Here is a 25,370-nt window from a genome sequence, read left to right on the forward strand (position 1 = left end):
TACCTTCTATGGCTAGCTCTTTTACAAAGTGGCTCCCTCATTTGCAAAGCTGCAGACTGTATTTGCTTTCTTGGTATTGCAAGGATCTAAGTACTTCAGATTTATGGCTTACTCTATGTTTGTATACAATCTGACTTAATGAAGCCTAGATCATCATGGAGGTCCTGCTGGGCTACCTGGGGACATGGAGACAGAACCCAAGTCCCCTCTTGAACTCAGAAATAGGATTCTCTTTGACCAGTGTGGAAGCAAAATGATACATAGAAGAGAGAATCACAATCTTTGGCTCCTTTTATTACCATTAAGACACATTACTAGATGGTATTAGAAATACCACCTTTAACATCCACCCTGCTGTCTGAAACCACTTAGAGAGAGGGAAGACGAAAACATCAGAAACACCCCTGCTAAGCAGAAGCCCCACTCTACCACCTGGTTTAACCAACCATTACAAAAGCCAAGGGCAGTTGCATTTTGAGCCACACAAAGTATGCAGCCACAGCAATGCTGTTCTGCATGCTGGACCAGGCAGAGCTAGTTCCACTAATTACATCTTGTGTTTTGACTTCCGCAAACTTTCTGTCACTGTGTCCAGGAGGTTTGTATCATCTTTTTCTTAAGAAATAAAAAAATTAAAAAAGGAGTAAGTGCCATAATTGCGGCAACAAACCCTATGTTTTAAGTGCAAGTCTCACACAACATTCTGGCTAAAAAGCTTTATAAAGCTTTCTGCTGTATAAAGGAAAGAGCTGTCTGGTCACAGTTTTCGTAGGAAGTGAACGGTTCAAAGTTAGAGAGTTCTCATTTTTATTCTCATTTCCCCTTGTTCAGTTCATCTCTGTTCCAAATAATTCACTTTGGGTCTAACAGGCTTTGTGTTCTTTGCAACCTGCCACCTCCCAGTCTAACGAAAATGATATTCACCCCTTCTGAGCTACAACAGCAGGGAAGATGATGCTGTGTGTCATAGAGGTGGAGCAATGCCCTATTTGGTTTTGCAAATATTAAGAAAAAGGCTAAAGCTGAAAACATGGCCAAGCAGAAGACTGCAAGCATCCTTCCTTAAAGTAGAGAGGCAGAAGAGCATACATTAAGAGGAGTGGAGAGAGGTGTGTGAGAAACGGAGGTTTAGCTCCCTTGCAATCAGCATAGAAATCAGCAACTGAGACTCCTGCACAACTATTTGAATCAGTGAATTTGCTCATCACTCCTTAGTCCTTTACCCTTCGACAGCCTGTCACCAGGTAAAGACCACCGAAAGTCTCTGACAAAAAAAATCCCTAAACAAAGTGTTTCAAGTCCTGGTCTGAAAGAGCTCCCAGCCTAACAAAGAGGGATTTCACAGGAGGTACGATGTTCTCCAGCCTACAGTACCTGACTCCAGGCAGTACCTACCCCTCTTCCAAAACTAAAATCAGCAAGAATATAGTTCCCAAGATCTAAAATAAATCTGCAGTTAAGCTCAATTTGAAGTGAAGTCCTTATCTCCAAAAGTCCGTTTTACAGCCTCTCATTCTGACTTCTGCTTTCCCACCTCACTCAACTGCAAATAGGCCAAACAGCAGAGAGACCCTCTCAAGAGACTGCCCAGGTCAAGGTAAGGAAAAGCCTGAGGAGGCCTCAGAAATAGGCTCCCATTAAGGAATCGGAATATAAATTAGTACCTCACCCACACAGTGCTTTTGCAAGCCTTGTTCCTTAGCACGCTCTGCTTGTAAACAGGTTGCTTTGAATACCTTTGAAGAGGTATGTTGCTACTGTAACAGTCCTTACCTCAACAAGCTCTGTGTGGGAAGGCAGAAGGTAAGTCTTACCCAGCAATCAGATCTCTGAGGGGATAGAAAGCTGTTCTTGTGCCCCTCAGGCCTGCCTGCGCTCCCTGAACCTGGGTGAGCCGCGCTGCCAGGGCTCCTCTTGCGTCAGCCTGGCTGGCAGTGATGCCAGGCCAGGGAAACCTCCCTCTGATTTTAGGGACTAGGAAAGTGTCCTCCAGCTGTGGCTTGGAACTGTGGCTTCAGGGAGGGGTGTATCAGGGAGTGCAGGAAGTGGGAGACCCAAGAACACCAGGAATGCTTTCTGTCTTTTAGGTGGGCAGTGCCTGGCTTCAGTGAAAAAAGTGTTGCATGTATCCTACACACAAAGACAGAAGAGTTTGCTTGAAAATCAGAGCAGTAAACCAGCGTGTTACATCCTTTCCCTCCGCTGACCCACACTGAGCTACTTCCACATTAGCAGAGAGAACCAAACCCTGGGGGGAGCTCAGCAGTTGTCAGCAGGCTGTCCAGAAGCAATGATCACAGACAAAAATAACCTTAAAAGATCTTTCCAAATATAATCCCTTGTTATTGGTGCTGTATCAGTTTCATTTCAAGTTGTGCCTGGCAGTGTCTCTCTCTTGTTCCCTTTAAGAGAACACCAACAGGTCCTGAGGCACCAGGGCCTTTCTCTAGAAAGGGAGAATGGGGGAAATGTACTTCAGTGTCATGACAGACAAAAGGATGGAGAATTCTTGCTCTCATATGTTTAACCTTGAAGGCTCCCTAGTTAATCAGTCATAAGCAGGGTGAGCTTACCAGGGGCTGATGAAACTCACAGGACACAGCTGTTTCAAGGCACTGCTGTACATATTGTAAGACCACTCTGCAAGCTCTAAGTTTGGGCATGGTGACATGGGGAAACGATGTGTGGGTCGTGGGTTACTGTTAGTAAAACCTCATCCATGCACCTGGAAGCGCTCAGTCTCACAGGACCAATTTGAGCCAGCTGGAACCAAGCTGTGCATAACAACCTGACTTAAAACTTCACTGGGTGCTTCTGGCATCAAACAAAAACAGAGAAGGGAGAGGGGAATATGAAATGTCTGATTTTCTTCCTTTTTGTGTCTTGGAAATTTTTATCAGCTTTCATACAATGTTGGCAAAATCCTGCTATTTCATAAAGGAAGAGAACAGATTTACCCACTGCAGTGCCTGTAGTATTTGCAAAAAAAGCACGAAACTGTTGTCAGAATGCATCAGCTGACTGTTTGGAGGTGCGAAGTATGTGATAGGTGCAGGACAAGCCTGGTTAGGGACTGAAAAATGGCCATATTTGCTTTTGAGCCATCTAGGGAATTCATGAGACCTGCTAACCAAAATATGCCATTTTAAGGGACTCAGTACTGCCTTCAAGCAACTGAAGACAAATCTCAGTGACTTCAGAGAAAGACAGAGTTAGGCAGCTTGGATAAGAAGGTAAGTTCTTACAATGTGGCCCTTGCAGCTCCAGTTGCAGTAACTACAGACCAAGCAATCTCTTCTGTGGGACAAGGATTAGAACCAAACTGTCCCAGAGAAGTGTGAACAACAATGCCAGTCCCAGTAAGTGCACTTGCCCTGGAAAATAGCAGGGTGTAAACCACACTCAGAGACATTAAATCTATGGTTATTCAACCTGGAGGGAATCACCCCCAACAAATCACAGTGGCTGCAGATCTGACTTACCACAGATGATCACCTTGCAGCTGCAAGTTGTAGGGATCATAAGCACACGGATGCTACTTGTTGAGTTGAACCATAACTTAGACTTGGATTTGATGCTGATATTGCCCTTGTACAGGGTCCCTGTTGGGTGGGGGTTGAGGGTGAAAGCACAGCTCAAGGCACAGTCATTGCCATGACTCATACTGTGGTTCTTCAGTGGGGTGATGAAACGGGAAGCACAGTCCTTCCTGGGATACTCCTTCATCTTGAAGTCAAAACACTGCGAGGACAAAGTCACTATGGGCTGCTTCACGCTGCACTCTCTGTTGTACATGCAAACGTGCAAACACAGAGCCAGCACCAAGACAGGGCCTTCTCCTGCACGAGCACAAATCCAAAGAGCTTGGGTATGACATTTCATGACCTGGGCCTTCTTTTCCACCAGGGAAAACTCGGGGAGGAGGGAGAATGAACAATATGCCACGTTACCCGCATCAGCTGACCAGCGTACCTATCTCACATGTAAACAAATACAAACTGAAAAGCAAGAGAGGAAGGAATCAGAAATCTCATTCTCCCAATAGTCTTCTATGCAACTGTAAGCAAGCAATTAATTTCTTTGTTTCTTGATCTGTAAATAAGGTGTCAGGTTTTTGCTCCATGGGGATATTTCGATGCCTTCTCTCACTAATGCCATTAAACTGTAAAGTGCTTTTGGATATTTGGCTCCCAAGGCACTTTAGAAATGCATGATTAAATTACACCCAATTATAAACCAAAGCAGGTGATCTTGTAAAGAAAGGCTTATTGCTTTGCTGGCATTGCTCTGAGGCATTAATAGTCTACAGAATGCTCTGGGGAATCAAGGGGAACTGCATGTGCAATTTAATTTCCATTGTCCACTGCAAGTCTTCCATTTTCAGCCTGTATTTAAACACATTTCTTGGTCTTTATTATCTCCTTTTTCATTGGCATGGGGTCCCATCAGGTAAATCCACAGGATCCTAAAAGTAGCACTATATGACAAAATTCTCTTATGAGACCACCTTCTCAGAAAACAGCTGTATCTCCTCATCCTTCAGAGTTTTTCTACCATCTCTCAGGTTTGTGCAAATAAACCTTGTGACTTGCCATTTATAATGAAGAATAGGAAAACAATTCACATCTGCTTGTGTCCTGCTGTCCTGCCTGAAGACAGGGAGGCTGTTATCAAGGGAATGTACTGCAAGGCACAACCAACCTAGCTTTTCCTCCACTTACTACTCTTTTATATTTGCCTACACACACAGAAGTTACTGTAGTTATTTTACATTCTGTAAGATCCAGGCCTAGAGTACTTCCATACAAGAACATGACTGCAGCCACATAACTGGAAGTGCTCTTTCTCAGCTGCACATGTAACTGAAGTAATATACCTATGGTCCAGTTACATCCATCAAGGAAGGCTGATTGTTAAATACAAATATGCAGTGTGACACTTGATTACTCAGTGTATTATTCTGTTGTTTTAATGTATTGCCCATTACTCTTAATGGGATTAGAACACTTGTAGCAGCATGTGGATAGGCTTCTGAAGAAATATATGCATATTCTGCTAATATATATTAATACAGAGTTTGTTTTATATTACTATATTGTTTATTACAACAGGCACAGGCCAAGCAAAAAAAAGAATGTCTTGTATCTCACTATTTAGAGTAACTGCATTCTGCTTTGCCCCAGACTGGGCAGAAGGATCACTTACCATTTTGATTTGATAAGCTGGGGCATGTTCAGTTTTGTTTGGGAGGAACTGCTAATGAGACACCCTTATTACTGATTAGGTCTGAACAGGGAGCAACTGAACAAAGGAGAAGGCGTTTACCTGACAGGATGACTTCTGAGTCTGAACAGGGAGCAACTGAACAAAGGAGAAGGCGTTTATCTGACGGGATGACTTCTGAGTGTTTAATTTAATGTGTTTTTTAGGGACAACTTATAGCTTCTGGCCCAGAAAGACTGTCACACAGTCTCCTACATGTGATAGATTTATTTGCTTTTCATTTAGGAAACAAATCCCAGTCAGACTGGAAATATGCTACAAGACAAACTACTTGTAACACCAATCTTTTGTTATGGTAATATCACCCTCTCTGCACATGGATGGCCCGTACTGTCTTGAGTTTAAATTTAAACAGCATCTGTATGAACTGCTATGTAATGCACTACACATATATGTAGTAAAAGGAAGCCTGGTGCTGAAGAGATTGTCATCAAAGGGATGGGATAGGACAGAAGGTATTTTTGTATATATTCCCCATGTGAGGACCTGAGATGCCAAATAGGTTAGTGATATACCTGAGGACACAAAGGCAGCCTGAGCCTAGCCCACAGTCTTGCATACAAGAGCACCCATCTTCCTCTGGCACTGTCATGAGTTTTTATCCTTACCTGTGTCTTTGGAGGTGTACCGCTGCTCCTGTGAATCCAGAGGGTCAGTGTCCTCAGTGCCATTGCAGGGAATGACTCAGAAGTATTTCCTCCCTGGGAGCAGACCTGTGACAGTGTACTTAGGGCTGTAGACCTTCTCTGAGGCTGTGAACCACATGGCGGTACTGACATCACATTTCAGGATACCATAATCAGTCTGCTAGTAGCCTTCCGCTTCTGAGCTGTGATTTAGGGTCACAGTGTTCAGGACTTCTTCAACCAGCTGCAGATTGGTGTGTGGTCAGGGGAAATCTAAGAATTAATGAGCACATTTTAGTATTGTTTGCTACCCTCCCTCTGCCCTTTTCTGAGGCAAAATTTTTCACTTCAGCTCCTCCCTTCCAAAGTCCTTGTGTGTCTGGGAGTACTTCTTTCCTTGATTTTCCTACCCTGAGGAACCTGAAGACCAATTTGCCATGCGCGTGTAATTCCCTTCTGATGAAAAAATAAGGCTGTTTGTTAGTTTTAAACAGCACTCTCTGAAAAGATGACAAGTACATAATATACTGCAAAGGTCTCTAACACCCAGCAGATCATTATAGTAATAGGAATCTCTCTAAGGAGCAAGCCAGCCTGCCTCCACTTGGCTGTCATAGACCCACTTGCAATGGAAATGATGTCACTAGACTGCTGAGGGGACACTGTGTTAGTGCTGTTACGGGGATTTCCCTGATCAAATAATGGCATGAAAAACAAGGCAGCATTTGGGGATGTCTGGAGCAATAACTGCTTCACCCTTTCCCTCCACATTGGACAGAGTGAGCAAAGCCCCAGCAGTACCTTCCTTATCCCTCAGCTCTGAACCATGCTGTTCCCCTGCGTGGCTCGGCTAACTGGCTCTGAGCTAGCGCAAAGGTGGGACTTGGGAAACAAGTGACAAGAGGTACAAAAATCCTTTCTGACCAGGGAATCTTTTGCCCCTTGAGTGGAACTATAACATTTTGGATCACTCCTGTGGCATTTTTTGGATAAGGGGTGCGTATGATTGGGAGCGTTTCTTTTTTTTCCAAGAAAAAACCCAACCTTCCCGACTCTAGTATTGATGCAGAAATTGTGTGAGATTTCCATCACCAGAGGAATACCTCCTGTCGATACCCAGAAGTGACTGAGATGCTCAAGTTTGCTCTATGCTGTCCCTGCAACTTGCATTTGAATGTTGTAAAGGGTTTCTCTGTAATTGTTTTTGAGGATGATCTGTTACAGGTCAGAAACAAATCGCTCGGTGCTGTGGATAAGAACTGGGAATGGTTCTTGCCCTCTCTCTTCTTGATATGCCTTCTTTTTGCCACAAATGTGCAGCTATAGCATTCTGCTTCCTGACTTGGGTGGCAACAGAAACAAACCACATCTTTGAGCACAGAAGGGATATCTGTGTCTACAGGAGCAACTTGTACATGATCAGCCTGATTGATAGAAAAATATTTCAAGAACAGCAATCCCAGAAATCTCTTCAAGCTGTAAAGGCAACGGCAGGCTTTGCTCCCAGCAAAGTGCATAGAACTGGTGTGGCTTGGGAGATGCCACATAAACCTTATGTTACAGTTCATTAGTTTGATCATCTTGAAAGCTGAGGGAAAACAGCTGGTGTGATACAGATAAACTTGTACAATAGACTGAAAGATACATTCTTACACTGGGGCTGATTCTGCACGGTACTGTAGAGCCTCAGCTTGTGCAGAAGTCTAGGCTGAAAAAAAAGGAAAGCACAGAAATTGCCCTTAGCTTCTACAGAAATGAGCTCAACATCCATTTTAATAGAAATTGTACCTCAGAAACAACAGTGTTCGGACCTCAAGCGTTGTCTTTACAACCTGATCACTTCCCTAGGTCACTCAAGGTTTAATCAAGAATGATTTCACTTCAGTTAGCATGAACTGTAGTTCCATGCTTGAAAAATTCTGCTTCTTGTGATGAATCAGAGAGCTTCCCCAATGTTTTACGGTTTGCTGAACACTGTTGCTCCAGCTGCAGAAGGCTGGATTGTGCAGCTGACAAACTTGGCGTGTGCAGAAGTCCCTCTACCCTAACCACCACAGAGACGCTTATAAAAAGACTAGCCATAAAAATAGTGAGCAGTTCGGCACGATTTCATGAACCTAAAGCATTGCATGAGTTTCCTCCAATAGTCAACTTCTTTTAAACCAAAGTGACAGTAAGGCCAAAGGACGACTATAGCCTCCATAGCCCTGCAACTGTTTTTCACCAGATGTCCAAGAAAACTCTAATTGCAGGATTTCTCCTCTGACAGGGAAAGTTGTATGAATGTATGGTGCTGTCCCAGCACGAACCACCATGTGGCTCTTCAGCCTCACAGTCAGATCAAATCTATGGGGGGGATAAAAGAAAAACAGAGAGAGAAAAATTAAAAATTAAGAGAGTGAGAGATTGCACAGAAAAGTAAAGCCATTCTTCAGTCTTTTGAGTTGTGACTGGAGAAGTGAATGACTGAGACTGGAAACCTCCAAACTGTTTTAGCAGAAGACAATGTATGGGTTGCAATGTTGCCAGCTCCAGAAAAGAAACATTAATGTCTCAGCATTCAACAGCTTAGTGAGGAGCATCTATTCAGGACAATTTCAGGTGAGGAAGGTGGAACAGGAACATTTAAAAATAGTTCACGTAAAATGTGAATAAGAACAAAGAAAAAGAAGAGGCAGCTTAATGCCTCATTAGATGATTTTACTGTCCACCTTCTGCCACGAACAATTTTGTATAATGTCTATTTCTTATAGGACTTCTCATACTCTTCAGTACAGTACTGCAGGTTGCCATTCGACACCAGAGAAGTTTATCTGGAGCCTGCAGTCTCTCTGGGATTTTTTTTGGTTTCTCTATTTGGAGATGTGGTCACAAAGCTGTGCTGCGTAGACTGGTTGTGTAGTTCCAAAGTGGAGACTGAGAAGAGGAACAACCATTTTTTATATTGGTCACCTGGACGTTGTCTTCAAGACTTCCTCAGTCAAGCCTGAATGTCCCTCTGCTCTATAGGAATCAGTACTACATAACATGACTCATGAATCATGCATCTTTCCTTGCTGGCATTACTGCTACTGAGGGCAACCAGCACCATGCTTTGTTACCTGGGAGTATCCTAGACATAAAAAGTCTGGATTTCCTAATTAATAATTAAGGAATCGTAAGTCCTAAACAATAAAGATTTAAATACTTTGCTACTTCAAACAGTAAGACATCTAGAGATTTCATGGCAGGTCATGATACTTTCATTATCAAAACATAATTAGTGTCTCTGAAGCATGACCTCTGACAATATTATTTCAGCTTCAGCATGCTGGGACCTGACAGTTCATCCCATTCAAACCGAGTGTCTGAAAGAATTATAATCCTGTCTCAGCACCACCATATTTACAACAAATGGGTGTTTCAAACATGATGGTTTATTTGCTGTAGTACCTACCCTCCTAACCCACATTCATACTACAGTATCCACAACAGGAATCAGAGAATCTTCCAACAGTAACCCCTATAATTACATGTGAGATTTGATGAGAGAGGCCAGATGGTAGAAGAAACAACTGCCATTATACCTGACATACTCATTCAGGGGACAGTTCAGCAAGAAGGGCGGCAGAATGATTTTAATTTGACTCAAAGACTGCACAGCTTGTGCTGTTCTCCATCTCCTCTCAGCACCTCCAAAAATTCAGCAGAAAGAAGAAGAGCTGTGATGTTAAATGTGCAAGATGAATTTGATAACCCTTTAAAAAATGAGGTATATTTTAAAAACAAAATAAAGTAAGAGCTGGTAGATGGGAGTTCCAGCTGGACAGATACTGCAGGTCTTACCTGAAGGTGGCATTGCTAGAATTCCTTCCCGTAACTCCACTGCTTCTCCCATACCAGCTTCATTCACAGCTCTGGTTCAGAAGTAGTATTTGTCTCTCCTGCAAGCCTCCCACAGTGTAAGTGGTACTAGAAATAGGGATCTTGGTGCATTTTGTCCATTTCTTGGTGTCCTCAGCTCATATCTCTAGTACGTATCCTGACAGCACATCTTTCTGGCCTGGCTCCTGCCAGGCTAAGGAAATGCTGGAGTTGGAAAAATCCACCACCTTCAGCAGTCCTGGAGGCTCTGTGACAGCAGCAGAGCTGTGACACGCTACTGTACCTGCAGGCCTATGCTTGCATATATGAATACAGAGCTGCTTCTATTTCAAGATGCCAAACCTGCAAGATTTTAGGGTAAAAGGCACCTTAATAAACAAAACAAATGCAATTCCTAAAAGCAATGCAGTTCCTAAAATGGTGCATGCATATAGACCCTATTGTAAAGTTGACCATTTAAGAAAAATCCTCACAACATTTGACATGATACCATCTGAATTCAGCTTGGAAAGGGCACCTTCTACGAACACTGACCACCACTCATTCTCCATGTGTGTTTGGGAGAGATGCCTAGCATTAAAGGTTTGCTTCTGTCTCTTCCTAGCTGACTGGTGAGCTCTGCAGTACCTTTCCTATAATCAGTCTGGTATGGCTTTGAGTGTCTGGTGTCTCTTCTTGTTTAATAAATCCCTCTTACAGTCCTGTGTAAAGTGGACAGGTGCTAGCTGGACTGCCTGGATTAGTGAATTTTTTTACTGGCTTGCAAGATCCTGATAATGTTCTTGAAGTTCATTTGCCAAAGGTTACGGTACCTCTAATGAATAGTCATTTTTGAAAATACAGATCTTGCTTTTTGCTCTTTAGTCCACCATGCAGCAGTGTAGTTAGATCTCCATAATATGTAAGAAGAGCAAAAGATGGGACATTAAAACATACCTGTATGTTTTTAAGCAAATGAATAGAGTTGCATATCCAAATCCACATTCTGCTCTGAAAGTTTCAACTAAAATGCAATGACCTCCCCCTGCCCTCCGGAACCCAAAAAGTCAACCAGTGCAGCATGCCATGACAAACTTAATGCTAATGGCTTTTATACAGAGCATTCATATGAGCACACAGGGTCATAAGAAATATAGTGCATATGGACAGTACCTATTCTCCTAGGCCTAATGTGAAATAATGCAAGTCTTCGAATAGGAGAAGAATCATAGCTTCAGGCTTTAAATTGTTTTTGTGTTGTCTTCTGATGTAAAGGAACCTGAATGCTTTCCCATCTGAGTAACTATTTAACCTCAAGGCTCTTGTCTACTACATAGAATTCTCTCATTTTTTAGCTATACCCGCTTCCACACTTGGCTAGGTTTTTTTCTAAATTATGTGCACCTCCTAAGGCTCACTACCGTATCTATGGCAAGATTCCATCAATAGTTTAAGTTATTTATTGGTGGCCTCTGACAGCCTTCTATTTTTAAAATACTTTGGTTATATGGTCATACAGAGTAAGAATTCTCCATAACTGTCACAAAATAAAATATGCCCATTTCAGCATTTCTGAGGTTACAGTAATCCTCTGGAGTTTGTCTGTGATTTTGATCAGTCCAGAATTAGGCACAGATTCTTTACTACTAAAAATCTGGTATTAAAATAAAAGAACGTAAGCAACTTCCATGAATTCCACAAGAGTTTTCTCTTATTTTAAAAGGGTTGATGGAGGACTGATGAAAGGAGCATAATAACATGTATGAGAAATTATTTTCTTTGTTATACATAAGGGCCTTTGGCAACATATACATGAACATTAAGCACTGAAGGTGCCTTAGAGCACCTTTATCATGTTGATCCCTTCTGTTTGCATATACTCAATTCCCCCCAGGTGGGAATTTCTTACTATGTCCTTATCTTAATAGTTACACATTTTAAGTGAATAATATCACACATTCAGGCACTTACAATATAATTACATTTACGGCCAACAGTATTAAGGCCTTCCTTAATCTTTAGTTAAGCTGTAAACAAAATGAGCCAGGCTGGAATTTGCCACAGTCCCTCAGACTTCAGTCATAAATGCATAGATCTGATCATCACATACATGTTTAGGAAAACTAGACATTAAGCAGTGAAAGAAACATACTGATGCGATCCTTTGCAACGAGAGGTTGAGGGCATACTGAGAAGTCCAGGACCTGCACAGTTCACAGCTATCACACGGAACTCATTCTGTATCCTCCAGAAAACCATCCACTTTGGATCTGGTACCTAGAGATGCACATGTTGCAATTACACAACTCTCACCCATAAAAGTGTTCCCAAGTACTCACTACTTTTTTTAATTGCTTTTGGATAGAGATAAAGGAAGAAGAAATTTCAGCTCACAGACTGCTGGAGAGCAATATAAATTTCAGGAGTTCAGGGAGCCCCTTAACTAGGTCTAACCTTCACTTCTCCAGTGGTCTGTTCCACTTTCATATCAGATGGAATTTTGATGCATGTAGTAAGAGGGAAAATGCATAATTTGCTTTCCACTAGATTATGGTCTATAGCCTGGTATAATCATACATGCTGGGGAAAAATATCGTCATTTCTTGCTTCACTGACTTCAGTGGGATTGACCATGAGGTAACGACCTTTCACAACCTAGCCTTCAAGCAAGGTTAAACCTCCATTCAATTTTGAAAAAAAACCACCCCGCAGTAATTGAGTAATTTGCCTTCAAAAGTGTTTCCATTATTTACCATGAGTAATAATGGTGCTTTAAGGAGGATATTTTTGGATAGTGTGATTGATTGTAACTTAATTAATGTGAAAGTCCAACATTTTGAATGAGACAGAGGAAAGAATCCAAGAAAGAACCAAAATATTAACAGAAAAGGAAAAGCAAAAGTCTCGTTAGTCAGATGCTGCTGTTGATAGGAACACTCCCATGTGTTATACAAGCTGTGCTAAGCATGGATCATATGGTTGCTATCTGATGGATACAACAAAATCAGTCACTTGTTTAATTCAGTTCTGATCTAAGTCAGGGAAAAGCAGTCAAATTTAGGTAGGAAGAAATGTAAAACATAGGTGTGTGAAATTAGGCACCCAAATCCGTAGGTGTTACTTTCAGAGGTTCTGCCCTCTCATTGTTGCTGGTGGGTATCAATCCATTTCTATTTGAGGGCTGAAAATCTCGCTTTGAACAGCATGATGTTCAAAGATGCCGTACTAGATGCCATGATGACATTTTGCTTGATCAATCAATACTCAGCTTTGCTTTCAAAGCTTACCTAAGTTTCCTTCTGCCTACATAAAACAGATAATAATCTTGTTCTGACCTTGGACTGGCTCCTTAGTGGCTGGAACACAAGGATTGCTGCCTTTCTTCCTTTTTTTTATGATGTAACCTTCCACTGAGGAGCTGCCATCCTGGGCTGGGGGCTGGGAAGTTCCAGGTGACGGTGACATCTTCTTTCTTGACATCTACAACTTGAGGCTGAGACAGCTGTCTCGGAGGCTCTACACAGAAGAAAATCAAATTAGCACAGTACAGTCAGAATTCATTGACTCCAAGTTGTGTATATGTGCTACGTATGTGTGTATGAATATATATGTATGTATGTAGAGCAAGAAATCAAGGAAGGTAACTTGTATGTTAAGGTTTATTAATGGCCACCACCATTTTCTAAAGATTCTTTCTTTGCCGTCTACTTCCCTTTGTCATTTCAACTTTTGAAACATTTCAGTTCTTGCATTTATTCCGAAAATGAGCTCTTTCTGCGATGCATTACAGAGCAGTTCAGCAACGCCTTCTCTAATCCAAGTTCAGACAAAAATGCAAAGTTTTAGGTGAGAACTGATATATTTACTTCAATTTGGTAATTTTCTTTCTGAAATGTTTCAACAGGCCAGACTTGCTGTTTGCACTGTATCTTTTGTGATACACTCTGGCCTTGGGGAAAGGGGATTGTAAATCCCCTTTCATTGGGGATCTCAGTCCATAAAGGAAAAATGGGAACAAGAGGTACCCGAACTATAACTCCCAGAAGATAGTTCAGCAGTGTTTTCTAACCAAGTTAGTTTTTGGCTGACATATTTTCTTTTTTGGCTGCAAAACAAAATGTTTTTAAGCATTCCCTTTTAAATTATCTTCCCTCCTCCCCCACAATATTTTCCAGAGAAAGCCACTTTTCATTTCTGCTGTATTCCACTAAGCTTATGTAACTGACACTAGAACAGTGTGTCAGTCAGTCCTCTCTTGTGGCCAGTCCATGTCGAGGGGTTTCTCAGTCCACAAACACTTGCAGTGAAAGGACCTGGGTATTTGTTTGATCCTGGCTATCAGCCTAAGCACAAAGCAGCTTCTAAGCTCTGTCCTTGGAATTTGTCCCCTGAAGCACAGGCGACAGTGTTCTTTTGGGGACTGGCAAGGAGGAAGAGGACAGACACGATGGGAAGCGGGACTGTGAAACCACATTAAAAACAGTTGGCTAATAGGTTCTCTGGCAAAAATTTCTTCTGTTTCCAGGGGCTTCATGAGGCCTTCAGAGTTGATGGCACGTATTCTGAATTAGTAGGCTTTCCCTTCCTCCACCTTCTCTGTAGCAAATGTGATGTAGTTGCTTTCCACCACACGTACATTGATCCACTATTTTTTCTCCATCCGTCCTCCTCTTGATGACAAAGTGAGTCACCTGCTTTCTTCCATTGCCTTTGGGTGCTTTCCATCCCATTTTACATTTTCCCCATGTGTTACAGGAACTCTGCTTTCCCCTGTGAGGGTTTTAGTTTGTCTGCAGTGTAAGCAGCTGACCAGAGTGACACGCAGGGCTATTATTTAGGGGGTCATATTCTGTCATGGTGCAAATCAGTGTAGATTACAGCAAAACTAAACTGTCTTGAATCACTTGATTTGATAACTCAGAGTCTGCTCCACTGCAAGATTTTTTAAAAGAAAGTACGAATTACAGTGTCTGTAACCCAACATATCTACTGCTGATTGTCCTATCCTGTCCTCTCCTGTCCATAAAATGATTAATTTAGGACCTACTAACAAAGTTGAGGTAAGGATTGCCAGAAGCCGAGCCATAGTCATTTTTCAGATGCAGCATAATGGCTCCACTGTTTTCTCTCACACAGATTTTGATTGTGAGTAACACAGTCAATGGCTTTCTCCATCACCACTTTCTTTTCCTTTGTCATCTCAATACCATCTTTGAACCATGTGACTTCAGGCATTGGCTTTGCCTTGAAAGGCACCTTGATGTTTGCTGTATGCTTAGTCTTCACAGTAATGCTGTGTGCAGCAAAAAGCTCGAGGACAGATTCTTCAATAACAGGAGAATCTGGAAAGAACAGAGACATCTGAAAGCTGCAGCTGCAAATACAGCTTGACATCTTCCCTGTGTCTGCGAGTTCCCAGAAAAGGCGGTCCAAAGCTGGGCCCTTCATATACTCCTTCAGGTTTTTAATATAAGAATCCTGCATTTTGTGAGTCTCTGGGGACACTCAGAATCTTCAGCATGCTTTGATTCAGTTAATTTAGTTCTGTTTCTTGTACAGGGAGCTGGCTGGCCTCCTTTAGTTGTTCATCTCAGCAGAAAAGGAGGGACTTCTGGGTAACAGCAAGCCCCAAAGCCCCTGACTTCCCTAGGGCCTGGAGATTTGATTCCAGGCAGTTTCTAAGTTTTGCAAGGCACAAGAAGCAGCCCTTTGTGCTATTCTTCCCTAAGGCCACACTGGGGTATCTATGATCATTATAAAGGTAGTAGAATCAAAGTTAGGTACTGCTTGTAAAGAAAATGATCCCTCATTTGTTATAGAGTAATATGGGAAAATGAGAAGGATGTCTTGCACACAAGAAAGAAAAATAACCAGGTTCCTAAACATATTTGCTGTTTTCCCCTTTTATTTATGTCAAACAACATATAGGTTTAGAAATTACAATCTGCTAAAAGTCATAAAAAGGCATTAAATTTTTTTTTTTTTGAATGCAGGAGAACCAACCCCCCCTATACCAAAGCTTTGCTGTGGATGGGTTTTTACTGCAACACAGGTATGATAAATAATCTGTGCTGCAGCCACAGCATCCTTACAGCCGCGTTTGTCCCGCTCTCCGTGCAGCGGTACCTATCCGCTTTGCCTTGATTCATCGGACAGAAAGAGGCTTATTTCCACGCTGCAGACGAGTCTGAAAGTCCATCTGGCGCCATCTGGCTGCCAAGAGCTGAGTAATACGCATATTTATATTTTTCTATATATAATTTCAGAAAAGGTGTTTTTCTTGTTGCTCATGACAACAGTGTTTGAAGTAAAGGCTCAGGCCAAAATTCTTGATCACTGATTTATAAACACAGAAACCTATTCTTAGCCACTTAAAATCAACCAGTATGACTGTTCAATTTTCTCCCCTCAGGGAACAAAGAAGCAGAAAGAAAAGGGTTTGCTCATGCACATAGATAAGCCTGTAAAATGGTACAGGTGCAGGTAAGGACATCTGGTGAAGCACTGATTCTGCAAGTGTTTGTGTATGCCTGGTAAAGAGCAGTAAGGAGATGGGGTGGCTACCTTCAACAGCAACTGTTGCTCCGTCTCTGTCCCCCTGTCTCTGAACAACGACCTCCCCTTCACCCTCCTCTCCCATTCTGTCAATGATGAGTTTGTGCATGGCTCCCTGCTTCACTCTCCAGATCCTTTTCATGTCTGTCATCTGTCAAGAAGATTGAGGCAGGAGACAACCCACACTGCAACAAACACTATCTCCAACTCTCTCCCTGAATCCTCTGATCAGAGTTTCCTGCTCTAACGTAACTAAGTGTTCAGAATTTCTACCTCTTACTCTGGTAAAAAGCTCTGTGATCTATGGACAAAATGAATTCAGTGTTATATGGACAGAGTGATCTGTGCATCTGCATAGATGAGCCACATGGCATGTAAAGAAGGGTGTGCATTAGCATGCAAAGGATACATTTACTGATTACTCTGAAAATCAGAGCCTGGGAGAGAGAGAAGGGTAGGTGGTGAGAAGCCAACCTTGTAGGAAAGAATGTGAGTCTACAGGCTGAGAAAATGGGTTACAAAATGTAAAAGTATCTTTATAGGAGACTGGGAAGGAAAATTTTGAAAAAGCCAAGATTCAAAGCCAAAACTTAGTAAGACTGGGGCTGTAGTAGACTGGGAAAGATTAGATCCTTTCTTGTCTGATCTGTCCATCTGCTTGGCCTTAGTCAAAAGCCCTTTATCAAAACCAGGCCAAGTCCCACAGTAGCTATTTGGAGAAAACTTCTCATTAGGGTTTTGCAGCCTTTCATGATACTGACAATACCATGGGCATTTTACCTACTTGCCTTCATTAAGCCATATTCCTTCTACCTTCACATCATTCAGGACAACAAAGATTTTATCAGGATACCCAATTAGAGCATGACCATCACATACATGGTCTTCATGGTTGCAGATATCTCTGGAAGAAATCCCGGTGGAAGCACGTGAACAGAAAAACTGTGCAGAATGCTCGTTGACTGAGCACTTCAAACAACAAGGAGGTATTTAATGTCAGGGAGACCTCATAACAAAATGGACAGGCCCTCAGGATGAAAGTGGTTTAGCGAATTGAACATCATGGGAAGAAAGGGGGATGGAGAAAAGCCATTCCTAAGTAGTTTTTGCCCTTCTTTATGGGTATTCGCTGGAGGGAATGTAGCTGTAAGAACCCCAAAGCTGAAGCAGAACACAGCCTGTTGGCACTGCTCCAGAACCTTAGCTGGTCCAGAAGAGCTGTCAAAACAGCCAAGCACTTCCTCTACTGCCTACATAACATTTGTATCTGAACATGAACTCTGCATGGGGAAAGATGAATCTGCAACTAAGGCACTAGCCTGCAATTCCAGTGTGCACAGGAGTTGGAGGTAGCTCAGCCATGGCTTTCCAGGTTACTTGTGCAACAGGAGTGGTTTCTCTGCCTGAGGAGTTGTCGGAGGAGGCCCCTGCCCCATACTGTCTCCTTAGGCCAACCTGGCCATGGCCCACAGAGGGCACTCATACCAGGCCTGGTACCCATCCTCCAGGAGCCAGGTCTTCCCTCCCCACTGCCAGCCACACTCAACCCTGGCCACCGACTCCTTGCCAGGCTGCACATCTGGAAAGCCCAGAGCTGGGGATGCCATTGAGAAACTGCTCACTTCTGGCCTGTTTTGGGAAAACAAAATGAGAAATACATGACAAAAATGCAACTAATGGAGTAACCTCCATCCAAGCCCATACACCAGGACAGGGTTTGTGGGGCATCACCTGACACAGAAAATGCAGGACTATTAGGAAGAGACCAGCCTCACAGAGACATCTGTCAGGGATGGGCAATAGGGCAGATGAATCTTCCATGTGAGAAAATCTGCTTGACCTCACAGGTGAGCTTTTTTTGGCCCCTGAAGTTTCCTTCATACCATCCTAACCAGCCAAATATTCAGTTGTTACTGAACCTGTGACGGATACACTACAATAATTTTGTCCTCCTTCCATGAAGTTAATTTTAAAATGGTTTTCAAACGCTGCATTTTTCATGGAAGGCACCTGGGCATAGTTCAAAGATGGTCCACTTATAACAGAAGTCATCTCAAATACCAACAGCCACTAAAATCCACACCCTAACTTTGAAATTCTCATCCAGCCTATGCTGACATCATGAAGCTAAGCTTTCCAACTTTTTTACCTGCTCTTAACAGCCTTGTGTCTTTCTCTAAAGATCATAGACTTAAGTTTACAGCATCGCTAATGCTACTGCAAAATTAATTCACAAAATAAAAGTGATATTAAATATTTACCAGCCTCATGTTGTGCTGCTGGTCCTCAGAAGACTGCAGTCAAATGTCTCATGGGTGGCTTTAAAGAAGCAGGATAAGAATTCATTAGGACAACCCTGATTAAAATAAAAAACACAGTACACTTTACTAGGCTGGTTTAGGTGATGTGTAAAGACTTAAATGGAAGATTTACCACTTTATGCTTCTCTGACTATATACAGCAAAGGGAAGTCCTTAATTATTATCTGCATGCTACCAAGAGGGGGCACAGACTAATGGCTTATTCCATGTTAAACAATAAATAGACTGCAGAGCAATGTTATCTCACATCAGTTTCCTAGCTCTTGCAGCAAAGCAGTACCGCTCCTCTGCAGAGTTCACTGAAGAACAGTGTAAAGACTACTTTTCCTCCTCCTCTTACTCTCTAGTGTGAAGAGCCGTTCACACTTACCTTCCACAGTTACACTGGCGCTGCTGTACTGCTCATTAGGGTCACTGTCTTGCGTAGCCTATGATCGCTGTGCAAGATCCTGAGTCACTCGGCTCAGCAGCATTAACAATAAGCTCTGCTCTCTTCCCTTCATGCTTCATGATGTACTGAGGAGACCTCTCAATCACTTGTCCATTCTAAATCCCCTTCAGGGTGACATCTTCAGAAGTCAGCACACACTCCAGACAGGCTTTCCTCTTCTTTTTTACTTGGGTGTCCTTGAGATTGCTGACGAACTGAACTGGAACCCCTGGGAAAGGGGTTGGCAAGAAAAAATGGCACATACCAGCGAGCACCTTATAAATAAAAACAAGTGGGTTTGCATTTGCACGATATAACAGGAGAAGCGCAGGAATCTCCTGTGCAGGAGAGATTCCAGGCTTGGGACTTAACTTCCAGTGTGAAAATGAGGTCTTGATGCTCCTCTGCTTGTCTGTCCACAAACTAGCTTTATGAGACTGCAGCTTCCAATTTTTTCAGATCAAGCTCTGGGGCTTTGTGTTTCAGCTTTCTGGATTTTGCAGCTCAAATCCTGCTGTCTTGCATTTGATCCACTCACTGCCCAAAGACGCTTACTTTGCGTTACTTATGATCAATGAAGAGTGGAGTGTTCTGCTCTGCACTATATCTTCAGCCTCAACACTGAGTTCTTTAAAGTCACTGGAGAGAACACCCTTAATTTTCATAGTGTGGGCCAATCCATCATCAGATGTGATGACTTCATACTTATTATCCCACTTCAACTCTTTCCCATTGAACTTCTAGGTGAAGTTTTGCACTTTCCGTGGCTGGCAGATTTCAAACACTGCTGTCTGTCACTTTCAGTGGTTTCAGTTCTGTCAGGAGTTAGGGGCTTATCTATTTAAACACCAAAAAGACAAATATTGTTCTGTTATGCTTAGTTCCTGATCTCAGATTTCCCACACTAAATAGCTTGAGTTCAGTGAAGTTATTTTGATTTCTTTCTTGAGTGGTAGCAGAAAGATCAATTAATTCCTTCAACTTCAGTGGGAATTAAGCTAACTACAGTTCACAATATTCAGTAAAAATTGCATGTAACCCTACAAAGCTGATTACCAACAGACACACTGCTTTTCTGTTCAGTTCTTCTGTCTTAGCTCTGCTTTCTTTTCCTCTCCTTTACTGCAGGTCATTGTAAAGTAAATGGCTTCAGGCAACTGCAGATGACATCTAAAAGCATACTTAGAACCATTTGGCAAGCTGAAGGAGGTCTGACATCTTCCTGCATTATCTGTCAAGAGTGCTGCAGTGCCTGGCACAGGATCACTATTTGGCTTAAGTAAGGTAATCTACCACACTACTAAGTAGCCTGTGCCCAAGCCCTGCTAACGGCTTTATCAAGAAGTATTATACTTAGAGAATGGTACTTATGGCAAAGATTATCCTTAAGAGGTGGCCCCACTGCAATAAAAGGTAAAGCAGGTGGGCAGCATCACTTTTACTTAGCATTGATTTAAAGCAAAGTTTGCTGTATATAATGTGGTTGGTTTTCTTTCAAACAGCAGGCACATTTGGCTGGTTGTGGGAAGCATATGCAGATGAAAAAAGATCGTTGTCATTATGCCCAGGCGCATCCACTCACTCCCAAGTCCTGTAACACTATTTGAGGAATGTTCACTTCCACTAAAAGGAGAGTGCCAAGGTGCAATTTGTCATTCCCATCTTTTCCACTAAGACTGGTCCAAATTCAGTAGTGACTCACACCCCTGCCACACTGGCGGTCAGTGGAGAATTTGGCTTATTATGGTTAATAACTAGGCTTCAAACTGAAATCTGCTGTCTCATGAAAGGTGTTTTCACATGGGCTCTCTAGTAATTGTGGGTTGGTTTATGACTTGTGCAATGTTACATTTCTGTTTGAGCCTAAAAAGACCAGCGACTCATGAATGTTGCAAAGACGTATAAGAAAAGAAAGTAGGACACAGTTTGGCACATAATTTTGACCCTCAAATTTTTTTCTGCAGATGTTGACATTGTACACAGAACCTCACGTATCCAAGAACTAAGATTACCTATCACTCTCAGCATAACAGAGAGCTGCTTTTCAGCCAGAAGCAGACCGTAAGTACCTAGGTCTTTCCCATTCACATTGGTGATGCACAGCATACATTTCATACCCATATGCATCATATCATTTTTTTTCTCCAGGAATACAGGGAACACAAAGGCTCTTCCCCATAATAAGCACAATGCTGGCACCTTTGAAAACATGTTCTTTTTGTGCAGTGGACACAGAGGGCAAGACACACAGTGCTCAGTGTAAAGTCAGCTGGGGATAGATTATTTCATCCTCCTTAACCCCACTCTACTCGCAGCAAATCTGCCCTGCAAAGACTCTTCATTTTGTCTAACTTAAAAATTTTTGCAAGACTAGTTTTTAGTAACTGGTCTAGTCACTAACAAAGCCAGACCTGTAGAGCTTACCTTTCGTCATAATCAAGGATACTGTCCAGATGGCATCAGTGTGGGTATTGGACACTACACACTTGTAGTTATCTGTATCATCTCAGGAGAAGCATTCAGATTGTGAAGAAAAAACACATAGAGAAAGCAATAAGCAAAAGCTCCATGTAAGTTGGGGTGCTGGGAAGCAAATATGGCAAATGCATTAGTGAATTCTTCTTTTCATGTGTGTTTAAATCAGCATTTTTCAATCATTAACAGAATTGACCTGTTGAAAATCCAGAATATCTGAAGGCAGAAATTTTGAGGCCAAATCAAACACTCCCTCCTCCCTAAAAATCCCTCACAGCCTTCCCAAAGTCCCAAAGATAGACAGAAGTCTTCCCACTGACAGTGATGTATTTTGGATCAGGTCCATTCTTGGCCTAAGGCAGCAAAATGAAGCCACATTTCTTCTCAGAGACATCCTTTTATTCTGGTGCTCTGGATTGAAAGTGAATGTCACCCCTGAACTGCATAAGCAATGCAGAGACCAGAGGAGGGTGAATGGAAGCTGCTGGACTCTAGAGTACTGTAGGAAAGGGAAAAGAGTTTGACCTGCCCTGGCTGGCAGACTTGTAAACAAAGGAATGCCCGTGAGAAGAGGTGAATTAGAGTGAACCAAGAATTAAGGAGAGAGAAGAGAAAGGGACGGAGCAAAGAAAGTAAGAAAAAGAACAGAAGGACAGAATTTTTGCAGCCATGGGACTTCACAAATGAAACATGTCTGAACTGGGACAAATCTTGAATATTATGAATTATTAAGATTTAGTGTTGGTTTTGCCTGAATGGCATACAAGAGGCATTAGGGCCTCACTATGCTAAACACAAAACCAAGTAACAAAAATAATGGTCCTGCCCTGATGCTTTTTTTCTATTGATTGGAGACACTGCCTTATAAACACAAACAAGTATTTTAAGGTAGCAGCATTGCAGTAGGCTGACTGCAAACCGGGACATTTTTATTGCTGCTATAGTGCTTAAGTTTTTCTTTTTTACAGTTTTTACTGTGGAAATAATAATAAAAAATAAGCTAATGTAGGAAAAAAAAAAAGGCGTGTTACCTTAGCACATATTTCTTAAAAATACCGTCAAAAACATTATGGATCCTTCTTCTATTGGTACCCATTCTCTCTTTTCCATGTTGCATTAGGGTTTGGTTTACTTTTAACTTCAGCTCAAAATATTGCTTTGTCTCCTAAAATTCAAGAAGAAACACTGGAATTAATTAATGAATGAATGAGAGAAATGGAACAGGGGCCTGTTACCTACTTTCTCTGTTTGGGTTTATGTTAAATGCACATTTTATTTTCCTGTCTGCTTTATGGAGGAGATTAGATTAACCTTGCTTAACTTACTGTGCTTATCACAACTTTACATCCATCACAGATTCCAGTCTGGGAATGAAATTTGTTCAGTAGCAGTGCTTTGCACACTGACAGGAATGATTTGTGATTTTTTTGTGATATATAATAAAGACTCATATGATCTTTCTGTCACTTTAGACAGTCACAGATCTATCATATGGGAGAGATTATACATGATGGAAAGACTTATTTACTTTGCATTAAAGGTCACGTTCTTCCAGCCCCAGACAAATCATTCGATCATGAGTTTTGCATAACCAAGAACTGCTGAATTTAAATCAGTAAGGACAGGTTTCCAGCAGCTAAAACAAATAGCAGCTTTCCCTCTGATTATGACTGATCCACAACAAATCTCTAAAAAATGTGAGGATGGGCATAGGCAACTGCAGTTTGCACCTGTTTTTGTCTACCACTCTTCCAGTTGTAGAAGATGACGGACTATATTTACTTGCATGAAGTAGGTGAATATACCTAAGAGGACCTCAAAATGCAGTTAGTTGTTGGCATGTGCTACATACAGAACTGTCACCAGAAACTGTTGTTACTCACCCTTGGGTGTTGCCAGTGGACAAGGCTTTTCCACAAATTCAGGACTGCTTTCTCCAGCAAGGATCTCAAAGGAGCATGTCACCATGCTAAAAGACTCCAGTAAGGCAGAAGACTTCCTAGAAACAACTTCTTCTGTTGGGGAAAAAATGTGTTAATCAATCAGAACAGAGAGGTACACTTTGAAGGATTTATTTACTGGGAGTGGGAAAGAGTGGACACAACAAGAAGCCCTGAAACATAAAGTTACACAGAGAATTGCCCCAGTCAGTTAAAACTCTTTGGAGAGGAAGGTTTGTGCAGCAGCAGGAGTGCTAGCTGTCCATAGGAGACTGCTGATCAATTCCTTAGTCCTTTCCAGTCTTTCTGCAGGACTTTGGGCAAGTAATTTGCTTGCTCTGTACCTGTCTTGTCATCTACACAATAGGAAAATTGGGCTGCCTTGCTGCACGGGGGTGCTGCAAGGTGCTTTGATGTTAGATGTCATTCAAGAAAGGTATCAAAACTGGATGCATCAAAAGGCCCATTGGGACTTACTCTGTTCTGTACAAGCTGTACTGAGCTCCTGAGTGCTGCTCATGCCCTGTCTTTAGACAAATGCCCATAGTTTAAGACAAATCCTCCCCCTTTAAGCTGTTCATTTCAGGAGGCTCCACAGACCTGCATTTTTCTATCAGAATGAAACTATTTATTTAGTTTGTTTTTATAAGAACTAGTTCTTCAGTTTAGGCAAAATTGTATTTATTTTTTTCCAGTCAGACTGACCAGTAAGGAGCTGGCTCTGAATACTCATTTCTGACAGCTCCATACAAATGCCTCACTGGAACTGAGATATTTTCCTCTGGTTAATAGCAAAAGATCTCAGTTTTACACCGGGAAAATCAACAGAAAATCCTCTACCAGCTTGTATCATTCTGGCTTATTCATTTAGACTATTTCATTGCACTTTTCCTTAATCAAGGACCTCCTCAGCTCTCCTAAACGTATCATATACAGTGGGATATGTGAATGATACAAGGGTGTGTGCACACCCTGCTCTCGGTAGACGTGGCTGGGAACTGCGTCATTGTCCTCGCTGCAGTGTTGAGACAGAACCAACAAGGAGGTTGCTTTAAGCCAAGGTAATCAAAGCAAGACAAGATGTTTCTAACCAAAGGCAATGGCTGATGCAGGGGCAATACCTGTTGTCTTGCACTAGCAGGTAGACAATGTGATGGCCTTTGAGAAGAACAAAAATACTCAGCAGAAGGCAAACCCCCACACACAGATGCAGCCCACCTTTGTCAGCATCGCCTAGGGAGGCCACGTGACCATAATACGGGAAAAAAATCTCTCACCATATAGCCTGTTTCCAGTGGGTACTCTGTTGCCTATAGCTATGCCAGGACTGGCCCCAGTATGGAAGGAAGTTTGGAGAAAAGGGTCAACTATTAGATTGTAGTCCTTGAGGGATAAGTACTAGTCATCTAGAAATTGTAGCTCCCTGTCTGGCAAGACAGACAACGTAAGGAATGGTAGTCTCTGACACAGTTGTGTGCTGCTGTAGGATCTTGGGGCAGAAAGGAAATCAACCCAAAATACAAGCCTTTCCAAGATTTGGGGGCACAAATGATAAAGTTACAATTATGCACTGCAACCTAGAAGATACAGTCCTCACGGAAGACAACATTAAGACCATTTGACCTTGAGACTTTGCTTTGGTGCTATCAGAAACTATAGCTATGCCAAAAGTCCTCTCTTTTGGGCATCCTCCCAAGGAGATCTTTTTCCTTATCAGAATATATATACCCTGGTCTCCTTGCTGAGCTGGCCTTTGTCTCCAGCCTGCCTGTACAAGAGACAAATGTTCTCTGACTCCTTATGCACAGAAGACAAGTGAAGATTCTCTATTCTAGACTATGTATCTCCGTATACCCTTTAAAATTATTCAGGGATATCATGCATCTCTACACCCTGT

The 25,370-nt window shown here is 42.1% G+C and overlaps 1 protein-coding gene across 1 annotated transcript; it reads right to left on the minus strand.

The window, feature by feature from the left end:
- Positions 1–547: 547 nt before the first annotated feature.
- Positions 548–23,993, minus strand: IGSF22 (immunoglobulin superfamily member 22). Its single transcript, XM_063331704.1, is given in 32 exon segments — positions 548–615; positions 1,375–1,408; positions 3,460–3,972; positions 5,892–5,921; positions 5,923–6,184; positions 7,069–7,205; positions 8,177–8,255; positions 9,476–9,581; positions 9,735–9,826; positions 9,828–10,020; positions 11,905–11,924; positions 11,926–11,988; positions 11,990–12,029; positions 13,088–13,190; positions 13,192–13,268; positions 14,241–14,406; positions 14,408–14,503; positions 14,505–14,542; positions 14,800–14,909; positions 14,911–15,094; positions 16,317–16,458; positions 17,088–17,276; positions 18,577–18,626; positions 18,999–19,056; positions 19,058–19,333; positions 19,661–19,849; positions 20,641–20,681; positions 21,483–21,563; positions 21,730–21,749; positions 22,626–22,698; positions 23,417–23,548; positions 23,951–23,993. Coding segments are annotated over 32 exon segments (3,705 nt in total).
- Positions 23,994–25,370: the final 1,377 nt, after the last annotated feature.

Source organism: Chroicocephalus ridibundus, chromosome 4 (assembly GCF_963924245.1).
Source record: "Chroicocephalus ridibundus chromosome 4, bChrRid1.1, whole genome shotgun sequence".
In the NCBI taxonomy this organism is placed as follows: domain Eukaryota; kingdom Metazoa; phylum Chordata; class Aves; order Charadriiformes; family Laridae; genus Chroicocephalus; species Chroicocephalus ridibundus.